This window comes from Amborella trichopoda, chromosome 6 (genome assembly GCF_054954075.1).
Source record: "Amborella trichopoda isolate Santa Cruz 75 chromosome 6, AtrichopodaSantaCruz75HAP2 v2.0, whole genome shotgun sequence".
Lineage (NCBI taxonomy): Eukaryota > Viridiplantae > Streptophyta > Magnoliopsida > Amborellales > Amborellaceae > Amborella > Amborella trichopoda.
The window spans coordinates 18,599,990-18,615,455 of record NC_142341.1 but is presented as its reverse complement, the minus strand read 5'-3'; the positions used below and the strand labels follow the sequence as shown (position 1 = coordinate 18,615,455).

Here is a 15,466-nt window from a genome sequence, read left to right as displayed (position 1 = left end):
TTTCTTATTTGATTTCTAAAAAATATCATTTATAATGACTTTTAATATTTTTTTGGATTTTTTTAGGACTGAATCCGACCGAATTAACCGATTACCTAACCGAGTCGCCAATTCCCAGATCCGGATGGGTTTTTGGGGTGCCCAATCCGGGGCACCGATCCAGTTTTTAAACCACTGGTCTTAACCTTATACAAACCATACCCTATATAAAAATATGTTTTTGACTTGTCAAAAAATAAAAGATATATAAAATTCCAAAAATATGTTATGCAATTTAATATATAAACAACAATGGATGGGCCGGGCCCTGCCCGGCCCGATCCACTCTCAACTTCATTAAGTCATGATACGTAATCCAACTCTCGGTCCAAGCTTCTGGCCCGGAAAACGACCCCGCATGTACATTTCGCGGCTGTGTGCCTCGAGTTGGGGGAAAGAGAGGGTCAAGGACGAGAGGCCGCATGAAACGTTTCCGGTTTGAGCGCTTTATTCATGGTCTCCCCCTCCTATTATTTCATATTTTGGCGGCACCACGAATGTGAGGGCGTTAATTACATTGGATTTGATTTGGATGGGGAATCCGAATAGTATATCCCTCATTTTGCCTCTATTAGTGATGACATGTAATATTCTGTCGGATTTGATTCGATCTGCAGCCAAAACATTGTTTTAGTCCCTCGTGAATATACTATTTATTATTCCCTAAGGTAAAACACATACTAACGAGTAATGTAATGGAAAATTCTCATTGCGGGCTGGAATATATTTTTATATGGGATCCAAAAAATGTAAAGCATCCATCTTAAAAATGGATACAAGTAGGTGTTCTATCAAAAAAACAATAGAAACTAACGGACTAAATGTTTTGTTACTGCAATTATTAGTTTTAGTTTTTAGAATTTACTTATTTTTTATATATCATGATCTTCGTGTTAGAGGTTACAAGTGTTTAAAAATTACGTGCAAAAATCCATCCAAAAAATAAATTTATTAATAGGCCCACATTTCTACCTATGTGGGCTTGGCCACGTAGAAACTGGGCAACAAATATAATAATCTTAGCAAAATAAACGTGCTAGTTTATAAAGCCGAGGCTCTAAATAATTAAATTAGAGTCCACCTTCAAATAATATCGAGAAATGTGGTTTCAATATTGGAAATATTTGTGATAGTTTTAAAATATATTTTCATTTTTAATTATAAAATCAAAAGTTTAAAAAATAATATAGATCAGTATATCTATGAAAACTTGAAAATTAACGGTCCCAAAATGCATTATTTACAAGGCTTGAAATGTATTTTTTTTTTTTTTTTGAGATTTCTAAAGTAGGTTTTAATTTGATTGTTTTGAGCCCAGGTTCCCTATAAACGTTAAACGTTTTTTTGCTTTGCATAAGGAATGGCAATTATTGCTACCGTGAAAATTTCAAATTTCAAATTTTAAAATAAATGGAAGTAAATCCAAAATTCTAAACGTAACTCACTTCGCTGAGATTTGATCTAATGTGTAGAAATGATAGGCACCTCAATGTACGAAAGAGAAATGGCATCTCTCCGGACCATCCCTAAAATACGTCTTCTTAATAGATATTCCCCTCAAATAGAGATTCATAAAATATTAAATATAGACAGGCCACACTCCCTGTCTCTCTCTCTTCTGCACACCTGTGCCTGGCTTCTCTCTCTCCTCTGCACACCTCTTTGCGCAAAATGCTGGTGGATCGTGGAGGTGGTAATGGGAGCAGGGGCTCTGAAAGGGACTTTTATTATTTTTTCAAAGTTTTGTTGGGGAATTTCTCTGAGCAATTGGTAAAAAGTGTAAACTTTTGTCACCTTAATCCTCCATGAAATGAAATGTACGAGAATGCATTTTACTCTTCAAGTTTCTCTTTCATCGGACTCTTTCCTATGTAGTTATGTTTTGTGACTGTTGCTGCTGCTTGTTGATAATTTTTTTTTTTGTGTCATGCATAAATGTACTCGTGAAGGTTTCCATTTCCTTGAATTCTATCATGTTTAAATTCGTATTACTTGCCATACTTCTTTTTATGGATCTTGAATAGTTTCTCTGCTTTTTCCTGTCAATGCTTTGTGTTTTTGCATTTGATTCGGTTCATTTATGTATCAATGCAATCTGGTTCCTGTATCTTGCGCGTTTTCTCTTGGATTGATGATTTCTTTTCTTTAAATTCTAGAATGAATATCAGCGTGTGTATACTGTGAACAAATTCAAAATATTGTATGGGCAACAAGCCGCTGCATGTGTTGAAAGCCATTAAATCGGAACTTCAAAACATCTTCCTGTTATATGGACGAGCTGAGGATATAAATCAATAAGGGAGAACAAATTATCTTTGAGATGCAGTTTCTTTCATGTTTGTTGGAAAAGAAATAGATCTTCTACCAAATAAAATTACTGAAACCTCACAGGAAAGATAAAAACACTGAGCAAGTTTTGGTGGGAATAGCTCTGTTAATTAATGCTGCCTTCCTGCATAAAAAGGCATGGAAGCATCAATCTTAAGATTCTTAACAACTGAAGAGTAGTTACCAACAAGCTCGTGGCATCAAAACAGAGCAATCATAAGATTAGTTTTATTCTAGTTCAGCATCATAACTATTCACTTCTGGGAAAGAGGACTGTAAATGAACCTCCTAATCAGTGTCTTTATAAAAGGAATCGAGGTCATCGAAGTCCTGAGCCTGATTCATCCACCTCCTTGGCCAAGTCTTTGGATAAAATGCAAAGATGGACCTGAACTGAATAAGATTTGCCCATGTTTGGCCTTTTTTCAGAGCCCCAGTCACCGGTTTTCTAGCATTGCTCCTAATTAATTGCCGAATTGCTTCCCATGCTTTCTTCGCTTATGACTTTGGAAGCCTGTATATTCGTTCTTATGGGTTAAAATGGCTATTTAACCAAATAATGTTCTGGAATCCACACCCTTGATCTGTTCTTGTGAGTGAAGTTCCCTTCAACATCTTTTCAGTTACCTGCTAATGTGTCTCATATGAACACTTTCAGAAGGGATATGCTATAGTATGGATTCTAAATGAGTAGGAATTATCTTTAGTGGAGCTAAGACATCCTGATCAAACACAATTGATTCAAAATGATAGCTTTCGGCAGCCACTTATATTGTTTTGGATACTTAAATTGGTAGGAAAGAGGAGTTTTAATTGAACCAACTCTGGTTCATGAATCTAGCCGGAGTAGAAAAACCTGCAATTTGGGCCTTCCCCATGGTTCAACTAGTCCTCTAATCCCACAACTCGACGTTAACTTATGTCAACTATAGGTTTTATGAGGAGAGAGAGATGTTGGACCCATGTTCAGTCTAAGTACCCCAGTTTTCTACAAGAGAGTTCTCTATCATAGGACTCAGACTCAACTCGATACTTATCGGAGGCAATTAACGTAGTCATGTAAATAACAGTTTTATCAACATGTAATACTGAACAAGGCAAAGAGCTTATGCCATCCAATCTGCTCAATAGATCATGTTAGTGCATCCATGTGCATGCTTCACTTCTGTGAACATGTAGTCCAGCCATAAGTGGATCTGGGCTGGGGTGGGGCCTAACGTGTCAGAATTTTTGAAAAACACAACAATGGAGAATTTGCAGAGGCATGTGCTAGATATTTATTCCCCTTTTACATTATGTAAACTTGAGTGCAGGAGGGTCTGTTTGGCATGTCGAAACTATCATAGACATATATTGTGTGGGAGTTTTATTCTCTGCCCATTTTCTAATGAAAGACACAATTGGCAGTAAAGTCTTTTATTTCTTTTGGGTAAATTTTGTATGTCTTTTTAATATGGAAATCTTTCAATTGAAAGTCGGATTTTTTATCATTTAAGTTTTCTTTTTCATTCAAGTCTTACTTATCATTTTTGCTATGAGTAGTTTGTTTCGATTGATTAATATATGCTGTGCTTAGTAATTTTTGTTGGCTTCTTTTTAGTGTGTTAGTTGCGAGTTACTCTTCTTAATTGTTGAGTTTGGTGTATTGTTAATTATTTTGAAATTTTGGCTCAACCCATGCTGCATACCTGGTTTTTCCAACAGAACCAAACTTCTTCTAAATTGTAAAGTTTTTCTCTTTCATATATAGTGGTTATATATTTGTTACCTTTTACCATTTGCTTTCTTATAAGAATCTCTGTGTCCTTCACAGTCAATTCCACCAGCATTTCGGACATATTTGGAGCATGAAGTTTCTAGAAAGGTCTTTCTAAAGGGTCCAAGTGGTGATGTTTGGCCTGTAGATTTGAAGAAAACTGTTGGTGGCATGTTATTTCAAAATGGTTGGAAGGACTTTGTAAATGATCATTGTTTGCAACTAGGGCATTTTCTGGTGTTTAGATATGATGGAGATGTGTACTTCACGGTACAGATTTTTGATCAAACTTGTTGTGAGAAAGAAGATGCATTTCTTGTGCATAATAGCGACGAAATGGATTTCAATGAAGACAATGCGGAAGAGGTCAAGGTGAAGGAAAACCTAATGAAACAATCTCGGATTGCTCGAAATAGATCATTCAAAAGTAAAATGAATAGGACAAATGGAAAGGTGAACATATTCCCAACACAACCAGTTTTTGATAATGGGTATGTTGAGGCTGAAAAGAATGATATGAAGACTAAAATGAATGACATAATGACTGTTGGAGATTCAAGCGATGAATCTAGCTGTGAGGAACAATGCTCAGGTAAGTGTGAGCAATTTCATTTTCTTATATTTTTCCTTCAAAAGCATAAAATCATCTGATGGGCTTCGGAAACCAAATTTCATTGGGTTTGAACTCATGTATTGTTAATTTTCAATAGTCCATTCGATTGTCATATACTTTCTCCTTTTCGTTTTAAGGTCTTTCTAGGCTCTTCTAATTGGAAGTTAACTTGTTAATTAGTGAAATATTGTAGAAAAACAGAGAAGGATTTCAAGAGCACTTGAGCCTAGCCAGAAAAAAGATACTCATAATTCTACAAGTGATCGGCGTATTTCTAGAGAAAGGACCGTTGTGTCAGCAAGGCGTCGAGTGACTAAAAGAGAAATGCACAATGCAATTGACTCAGCCAGCTCCTTTCAGTCTAGCAAACCATCCTTCACACTAGTTATGAAACCAGGCAATGTGTATAGACATTTCACTGCGGCAAGTTCCTATTTCTCTACCTGTATTTATTTTCTTTTTGGCAAGTTTCTCATTTCGCTTCCCTTATTCAATCTTATTTTAACAGGATTATATACAATGAGACAATTTATCTTTGTTATAAAGAAATCACAATTACTCCTAGCCATTAGATATCAAATTGGATGGCTTAGGGTGAGTCACAAAGTTCGAGAAATTCTTTTTTGAACTTTGAGTCTAGTCAATGACACATTCACAACCACTCAATTTGAAATCTAATGGACAAGAGTGACTGTAACCTCCTTGCACTAAAAGTAAATGGTATCTTTGTAATACTTTTCTTATTTTGCTCATCTATAATTGTATCATGGATTCACCTAGTAGACCATGTTCTTACTATAAGGAAGATATAATCTACAATTTCACTGAGCGATATAATTTCAATCTTATTTTAACTGTGCATGTACTTATCTATAATCATATCATGGATTTTCCCAGTTGAATATGTTCTTACTATGAGGAAGATATAGTCTACAACTTTACTGAATGATATAATTGCAAAAAATAATATTATAAATTTTATTGAACAGTTAATGTCAGAGTTTAGAAATGAGTACCCTAAGATTATACTTATGTGAAGTATAGGGTTTGGAGAATTTGGATTCAGTATACTATGCTACATTTGACTCGAAGCAATATGTGATTAATAGCATCTTCATCACTAAATCAATGGGTTGGACAGCGATGAAGAGTGGGGCATACATTTGGTCTACTTTCATGTTTGGCTGATCCCATTCACTCTCCTTTATGGCTCCCGCTTGATTTGATGGCGACGGTCCCTATCAATACTTATATCATGTGGTCATATGGATTCTGGTTTACTTACCTTGGGGATTGTGTTTTATTATGATAATACAAATCTAAAAATTGAGAAGGAAAAAAAAAAGAATATATAACAAGTTACCGTAAAGGATTCCCAGTAGAGAAATTTTCCAAAGGATCCCAACTTGTTCTGACTGTTGTATTAAATACTGTGGAGGAGCAAAGTCATAGTCAATCTTATTGTTAGCTCTTCAATTGAGAGTTATTTCAATGTAATCTTGTTAAAGAAGTTAGGGAGGGGTCATGTTAATTATGTTGCATGCGTTTTTCTTTCATTTCTTGAGAACCATAGAATCAGGATTTATATACAGTTAACAATTTCAAAAAAAAAAAAAAAAAAAATATATAGCATCGTGTGTTTTCACTTTTTTTGTATGAGAACGAGAAAAGTAACCAGTTTCAAATGCGTAACATAATAAATAAGAAACGTGTCTAACAAATCTCATTTGTTGCCATGTAGATGTGAAATGGTCTCATGCACTTAACTGCATAATTTTTTGGGAGAAAGACATTCCAATCCAGGGTTGTAAGAAAGTTTATGATGACCTATCTGCACTCATCATTACCTAGCTCAAATAGTCCTTTAAGCTAAAATGTTCTTCAAGATGTCGAGTGCCTCAAATAAGAATTTATTACTTCAAACAGAGGTTTCAATAATACCCATGTTGTTTGGTCATTTATCCTTGGGAACTTGAACGTCAAAATTTTCTTCTTCATGATGAAAATGATGATCTCCCTTAACATTAGTCTATGCATAAAAATAGGTTTCTAAGTGAAATGCTCAAAAAGGGTAAGGGATAGGTCCAAAAGAACATGGTTGGAAGTAGTATGGGGACTTTGGGCCTCACTCAGGGTATGACTCTTGATAGAGCGGAATGACAGACCAGGATTCATGTAGATTACCCCAAAAAATTGGAAAAAGGTGCTGCTGATGATGATGATGCATAAAAAAGGGTTTGTAGTAGGGAACAATGTGGTAACCTATCAAGTCAGCTCAAGTCATAGCCATACACCCTTATTATTAAACTTGGATTTAGTTCAATAACTCTTGTTACTTCCTAATAAGATGATCTGAAAAAACGCAATTGCTTGAAACAACTATATTCAGATGAGGGGCTCTGGATTGTGTAGAATAATAGCAACCATCACTAGATTTGTTTACTTATTGCTCTTATGGCTATAGTATGTGGTCAAGTGAATTCTATGGGGGCATATATATGTTCTTAGACTTGATTGAATGCTAGGATTATGTTTGGTCCAGCTTATTTAAAATGTTGTCTTGCTAGTGCAACAATTATGTGTTTTTTAGCGAAAGATAATGTATATCCTCTGCTATTCCCAAAGCATATTTCATTTCCGCTTAACTAATGGAAAATTTATCATATATCCATCTTTTTGAAAGAAATCCAAGGCCTTATTTTTCTTAGAAAATGCATCCTGACAGTGGTGCTATCAACTTCAATTCCTAGTAACTCTATTTCTTGACACATTTATATTATACTCACTATTCAAAATTTCAAATTATTAATGAATCCCTCACTTCTTTTTGGTAATCAACCTGTGCCCATTAAGATAGCATCACTATATGCAAAAGAATCATAAAAAAATTGTGCAGGAGAATAATGAAAAACCTACCTTTGATGTCTTAACAAAGAGTGGCCTAGCTTATGGTGAAATTCAAAGGCATTCATCTATTTAACTACATTGAAATACTTTTTCAAACTTCTTTCATAGGGCCTGTATGAAACTAAATATTGCATATAATTGTAGAACAACTTCCTTGAACGTTGAATTTTTTTTCAGTAGAGCATCTAAGGGTGCAAAACCATCTCACAATACTTATGCGAGTCTTAGGTTGAAGGTGTATGATTTAGAATCATAGAATATTGCATTCTTTATGGTTTATTTAATCTGAAATTAAGTCCGAAAATGCATAAGAAGCTGCAAATTCATAGAGAAGTGTACTTGCCCAGGTATTATGGATAAACCTTAATTCAGATAATTTAGAAATTGTGGGACAATTTATTTAATTGACTACAAACTTGTGTTAAATTTTGAAGTTAGCCTAATAAATTTCGAGAACCTAATTTTTTAAAAAAAATGTATAATAGGGTGGGAATATTTAGGGTATACATTGGGAAGATATTATGTGGTCTTGTGTGACCAATTTGTTCATTTGATCCCATGGGTTAAGAATTTAGTTAGCTTAATTCGATGGACCCCAGAATTCTCAAATCATGTTTATTGTTTGAGATCAATGTTTTCCTTTTAAACAAAGGATTTGGATCTCAAAACTTGCCCCAAGTCATAATCCTCTCCCAAGATTGAACCCAGATCATCCATCATGATGGATGTTAATTTTGGGCAATATTTGAAAATCAATTATTTTCTTGAAATTGATTTCATATAAGAATTTGGAGAGAGGTTTTGGTTACAATCCCCCCTAACTTAGTGTTGGTATGGGACTAGATGTAGAATTTGCTCATGTGGGATCATCATAGTGCCTTGTAAACAATGGTCTCTATGTTGTAAAGTGTTTTAAGTCTTTTTAAGACCGGGGATAGTAGGGGACTTTAGTTGTGGTAAAAATATAGTTTCCACATCATCCAACAACAAACTGTTGACGCAATAGTAAGTTTGTCAGATTTGGACTTCTTATGTGCCTCAACCAACAAAAATTGTTGGATGAGGGTTGGTGGGTGGGGAGGGGGGAACATAAAAAACTTCCCATGCAAGTGTGTGTGCACTTGCGTGCATGCATTTGTATGTGTGTGTATATTTTGTCCTTTGAATATGTATGCCCATGTGTGTGCGTGAATTTTGTGCTTTGATGATTGTAAAGGTTCATACATGTGTTGTTTGAACATTTGCATGCATTTCTTTTACGTGTCTGTATGTTGCATGTGTGTTAGAAATGATTGCTTAATTCATAATCTTAACTTCCTAATTCTGGAGGTTGATATTAATAAATCGAGGGGCGATTTAGAATGGGACCATAGTTGGGGATCTTGGTCAAGGGATGGTGATCCTCAGAGTTGGAGCCCTTCCTCCCATTAGGGGATCTCTGTTCCTAACTTGAAGGGAGTTAACCGTTTCTCAAAAACAAAAAACAACGCTTGAAATAAAGTTGATCCTTGACTCCGCTGGATCTTGATCCACTCCTCCAAATTGTCTACTTAGGTGGTGACTTTTATTATTTTATATTATTCCAAAATGTGTCATAATGATGGATAATTTCATATATTTGTTTTTTTTCCTATTTACTTTCATTTAAATTTTGTAATTTATAATAAAAATTATTTTCTTGGATTTTTTAATGCCCTTTATGTCTTTCATATCTTAAAGAATTAATTTAATGTTATTTCATTCATTTATTGTATCTCACTTCAAATCTTCCTTAAAATAATTTTCTTGATTTTTAATTATTAAATTTTCATAAATTATATTTTTGACACTGTCTTATCTACCTATCAAAAGTGTCCACTCAATTGACAAACTTTTTTATTTTATTTTATGTTATTTGAAAGTGTAATAACGACATTTTTCATTGATTTATTTATTCTTTCATTTAAAAGAACTTTCGTTTATAGTAGAAAATCTTTTCTTCAATTTCGTAATGCCATTTATGCCTTTCTTTTTTTAAATAATCAGTTTAATATTACGTCATGCATTTATTGTTTCTCACTTCAAATCTTCCTAAAATATTTTCCTTGATTTTAATTATTAAGATTATCGTGCATTATGTTTTAATACAAAATGCCTCATCAATTATGTATGGGTGCGGTTTGTATAAGGCCGAGGCTCTAAACAATCAAAGTAAAGTGCACCTTCAAATAGTGTCGAGAAATGTGGTTTCAATACAGGAAATCCTTGTGATAGCCTTAAAATATATTTTCATCTATAATTATAAAATTTAAAGATTTAAAAATAGTGTAGATCGACTAAAATTTTGAAAATTGACAGTTTAAAACGCATTATAAGATGCACTATTTCAAAACTTGAAATCAGTTTTTTTTCTAATGTCCATTCATCTTGAGGTTGAGATGATGAATTTGTTTAGAGGGCATCAAAACAACCTCTTCTAGTAAAATTTTTGTGGTGCGCCCTAATATGATTGTTTAGAGCCTTGCACTTATATAAAATTTTTCCATTATGTATGAATTCTTCTATTTACAATAGAAAATCCATTTTTGGATTTCATAATTTTCTTATGTCCACCATTTTCTTATGTCTATGGACCCTTAAGTTTACTCTTATGCATGTAGACTCTAAGTGTAGTCCATACACTCTAAGTCCTTTTTCTATTTTTTTTTATTTTTTAAGTCTTTATGGAACCTTTTGGCAATATAGTTCTTATTAGCATGTGTTTAGCATATTGTTTATTATTTTATTTTAAAATTATCACTTTCGAAGAAATGGATAGGATATATTTGTAAGTACATGAGCAAAAAGATTTATGATTTATCATTCAGGTAATTGCAAAAATATATATCTTAGCAATTGAGAATACTATATATATATATATATATATAGTGAGAGAGAGAGAGAGAGAGAGAGAGAGTAAATCTCCCGAACACTGACAGCTATAATGAATAATAATATAGGTGGAATTCCAGCCGTTTGATCTTCATAGAGTGGTTAAAAATACATATCACTATTTTAATTTTAATATTTTTTTATAAATCAGATTAAGATAAAATTTTGGTTGCATATACCTAACACTGTTGCGGACCATATAAAAATATAAAAAAGTTACTTTCAATAAATTAAAATGACCAAACTACTCTTGTCATTTTTCAGGGGTATTTCGATCATTTTATATTTTGGGAAATATTTTTTTATATTTTTAAATTGTGAGCCCCTAGTTTTTAGTATACATTTCCAAAATTTCATTACGATCCAATTTCTAGAAAAAAATATTAAAATTCATATAGTGATATGTATTTTGAACCACATGATAAAGATCTAAAGGCTGGGATTACTATTCATTATAGCTGCCAAGTGTTTGTTGGCTTTTTTCATATATATATATATATATATATATATATATATATATATATATAGAGAGAGAGAGAGAGAGAGAGAGAGAGAGAGAGAGAGAGATTGCATACAATGAGACTATTTACCTTCGGTACAAGGATGTCACAATCACTTACAACCATCCAATGTGAAATTTGATAGCTTGGTTGGGTCACAAAGTTTGAGAAAATTTCTTTTAAACTTTGAGCTTGGTCAATGAAATAAATGCAGCCACCCAATTTCACATCCAATGATCAAGATTAATTTTGACCATTTTGTACCGAAGGTAAATGGTCTCTTTATATACTTTCCCATATATATAGGCATACATTATACACAAGTATATATGGGTTGCTTCCCCTATGCTCCCATATACATGTGCATATATAGGAGATCGATCCTAGATCGCTCCATAAGTAGAAATCCCAAGCGCTTCAATGGTAGGGAGCTTCAGCCAAGGGTCGATCCTAGGCTCTTGTACTTGCTCCTGCACCTGCTTTCGCTCCCAACAACTATGAATGTGACCTCTCCTCATTCATGTCGCAATCCATGGTATATTAGTTCTCATTGACTTGAAAATTTAAACAAGAATTTGGCATTTGAGCACTATGATTCCTATTTGGGGTCGCATGCTTTTTATTTTGCCTTTTTCCCATAGATTTTTATTGAAATGGTGGCAAAGTTTTAGAGTAGTATCCTTAATCACCCAAATGATAGATACAATGTTCCCCTAAAAGAGGCTGAGGTAAGCTAAATGGAGTGTGAACTGTGAACTTGCTTTTTTGCTTGAAATAATTTGGAAAGGAAGATATCTCGCTTGTGTTAATTTTCTAAATATATGTTTCCAAACAACATGTTTTTCGATTTTAGCATTTTATTTTTTTGGACTGTATTTTTTAATATAGTCATGAGACTACTTTTACTACGTATTAACTTCATGGTCATCTAACTATGAGGACCGCCGATATAGTCTAGACCCCCGAGTAAATGTAATGGTTTGTCTCATTTATTTTTTCATCACTTTTTATATGTGACATGGGCGTAATGATAAGTGGCACCTTATTTAAAAGCGAATCGTTAAGTAAAAGGACATGTGATGGGTGTCATTGCGTGATCTTACACTTTATTCATGAAACAGGTCATATGGTGTTTTTCCCATCTTCTTGCGTCCATTTTAATCCCACGGTCTTTCTCTAAATGATGTCTATATCATCTCTCTTTGTAAACTCAAGTTTTCACATGCAGCTTCATTTTTATGATTTCATGAGGCTATGAATTGAATGATGTGGACACGATTCAGGCACTGATTTTTGTTTTCGTTATCAAAGGGAATGTGATCTAGCTCCGTGTCTTAAAGAGCACCCAATTTCATTTATAGGAAGAATTTTCTTACAATTTATTGTTAGATGGAGTAAAAGAATATTGTCTCTTTGTTTCACGAATATTATTTAGACATTCTTGTTAGTGTCCTATGATATTTATCTCGAATCAATGTTTGTTTATATTGTTACAGATTGGAGACAAGTTAGTATCTAATGTTGTGATTTTGGACGACTTGTTGAGAGTGCAACCCAATAACTCGAGAGGTGTAGTACTGATCTAGCTATATCTTGGGAGTGTATTCCCATGGACCGATTGCATTTAGGAGTTTTATTGAGTCGGGATTGTCTAATAGTTTGAAGATAGTGAGATCATCTTTAGCCTCCAGGTCCCTTTTACTTGTGTAGTATTTAATTTATGACTCTTTATCTTCCTATTACTCTGAACCCAGACCTAGACCCTCAGGGTTTAATTGGAATTAGGAAATATTCTTATAAACTCTGACTCCAGATCTAAACCCTGAAGGTTTTACTGGAATTAGGAGTATTTTTGATATACTTAAAGAAATTTGACTCCAGATAAGGAGAGACTTTCCCAATTTTTTTTAAAAGGGAGTAAAACAAACCAGCAGCTTGTAAGGTAGTTAATGCGAATATTTAAAGGACAGAATATTGAAACTGCTAATCTTGTTCCTGAGCTTCACACCATGTGATACCAACACGAGGATGCTGCCCCTGATTCTTTGTGTTTGATGTTAGGAGAACCATGGGTTCTACACAAAGTAACTCCAAACACTCACTTTTTGATTGGCTGCTTTAATTACAAATTGAGTGCAGCTTCCAAAAGAAAGCTAACACACTTTAAATAACCTTTTTTAACAGTTTCAGTTGCTTAGTTTATGCAGTCTATCAACTACAATTTTGAGGGAATTTCTTTTGTCAAGGAGCAATTTAATCCTGCGGATTCCTGGAGGAAGACTATCATGCATAGATTGTTTTGAAAGTTAAGGTTCTCTTCTGGTTTGCGGAACTTCAGTCGCAAGAACAATTTGGAAAATGGGGATGCCACTATATTTAAGCTTAGTAATGAATGGGGAGGATGCATTGGGCGTGCATGCATTCAGGGTAGTGAAGGAGGGAGGGGAGAATTCTGGGATCTGGTTTTCCAGATCAGAAAATCATTGGTGCAAATGTCATGAAGCCCCTGAGAATGATGACAAATGGTTTCTTTTTCTTGCTCTATCCTTTTTGGTTTGCTTGTCTTAAATCTTTTGGATGTCTAGCCTGTGTTTCAATGGTATGACTGAAATGTATGGATAATAAGTCAGATAAGAACATAGTTGAGACTCTTATGATGTTTTTTTTGTGGTGGTGTAGTCTTTGTGGCTATGCTTGTGATTTGCTTCAGACTTCTAGCTAGGAATATGGCATGGCATGTGCATTTTGCTTGCAGAGTGTATGCATGTTGATGACAATTATGTGCATTTTGGATACTAGCTGTAAATTTTATTGGTTGACTTCTGATGTATACTTGACAAGCTGTTAAATGGAATTTCAGACATCCAAATTGAGTGGACTTAAACTACCAATGATTTGGATCGACGAGTCATCTTCTTCAGGACACAGCAAAAGCAAAAGAAGTGAATCTTTCTTAGGATTGAGCTTATGGCCAGTGGTGTTTATCCTCAAGTTCTTTTGTTTTTCATCACGATTGTAGATCCTAATAAGCTGGAAGGAGATGCTTAACTTTGAGCCGGGTGAACATAGTTATAGGCTAGGTATCACTTGAAATGAAATACGAGCTTAGATTGTGTTTGGTGTGAGAGGAGGGAGACCTGGACATTTTCTATTGGTGCAAGTAGTGTTGCTGTCTCTAGAGCCTTAGTAGTTTTTGTCTTTCCTTGGTTGTGTTACATTCTTAGAACTTTGATTTGTTTCAGCAGATTATTTATTTTTGCATGATTGAGATATCATGAGGAAAGCCCCGGTTGTGAGGGGTTTGTTGTGTTTTAATTGGTAACAATTTCTTGATCAACCTTGTCTGATGTGCTTCAAGCGATAAAAGTTTTTTGACAACCTAGTTGAACACTTTCAATTTCTTGATCTTGAGAACATCAGTTTCTACCTCACCACTCACAAAATATTATCTAATTTTTTCAGTTTGTACCTGCTGCTTTTGCGAGGGAGCATCTGCCATGTTGCCAGTGCAAACTGATTCTTCGGAATCAAGCAGGGTGTTCATGGACAGTGAGTTACTCTCCACATGGCATGAAAGGTTATAGGATGCATGGTGGATGGAAGCAATTTTCTTTCGAAAACAATCTTGAAGATGGGGATGCCTGTGCATTCGAGCTTGTAAAGGGCAAGAAGGAATTCATTGTGCATATTTTCAGGGTAATCCAGGAAATAAAACCCTTGAGATGGATCAGTTCTGCCGCAAAGACTAAACGTTAAAGCCATGGATGATACCTCTGAAGACTGAACCCATTGTTCTTATACTCATCTTTTATGGTGCAGATATATATTCAGGGTAGTCGAGGAGATAAACTTGAGATGGATCAGTTATATTGCGCAGACTCCATGAAGGAGACATGGATGGAGCCTTTGTGGACTGAACCATTTATTTTTTGGCAGTTTTTCTTAATGTAAACAAGGGTTTTTTGGGACGAACTTTCAATGGTTTGAGCCCTTGACCTCCATCGACTAAAGCACGATGTATACAACTAAGCCACAGCCTAAGGAACTGATTTTTGGCAGTTGATGAATGCTTGTGGATGTTGGTTGGTTTTTCTATTAAGCATGTGGGTGAACTTTATTCATCTTTTGTGTTCTGGATGAAAACTTGTGTTTTTTTTTGTTGGAAGTATGCTTTGCTCTCTAAGTTCAATGACGGCAATCTTTTCACTCACCAAGCAATCACACTCCAAGTAATTTTAATACGCGGATTCTGCTATTTTGAGTTTGAGGTGTGGAATGGGGAAACAAATTGTTATATTGGGGCCGTTGGGGGGTTTCGTTGAAAGATAAAATGTTAGAGAGAGAGTGAGAGAGAGATTCTTCTTTTTATTATTTTAAGGATGATGGTTAACCGAAGGGAAGATGCTTGAATGG

The 15,466-nt window shown here is 34.6% G+C and overlaps 1 protein-coding gene across 5 annotated transcripts; it reads left to right on the top strand.

The window, feature by feature from the left end:
* Nucleotides 1-1,477: 1,477 nt before the first annotated feature.
* Nucleotides 1,478-15,174, top strand: LOC18430599 (B3 domain-containing protein Os01g0723500). 5 transcript variants are annotated; one of them, XM_088870752.1, is made up of 5 exons: nucleotides 1,478-1,809; nucleotides 4,181-4,715; nucleotides 4,930-5,159; nucleotides 14,516-14,749; nucleotides 14,873-15,174. In XM_088870752.1, exons 1-5 carry the CDS (start codon nucleotides 1,711-1,713, stop codon nucleotides 15,002-15,004), a joined length of 1,230 nt encoding a protein of 409 aa, XP_088726878.1. In that variant the 5' UTR covers nucleotides 1,478-1,710; the 3' UTR covers nucleotides 15,005-15,174. The 5 variants fall into 5 exon arrangements, 3 of the variants coding, with proteins under 3 accessions (XP_088726878.1, XP_088726877.1, XP_088726879.1); XM_088870751.1 differs by having other exon boundaries at nucleotides 1,515-1,818; XM_088870753.1 differs by having other exon boundaries at nucleotides 1,599-1,856.
* Nucleotides 15,175-15,466: the final 292 nt, after the last annotated feature.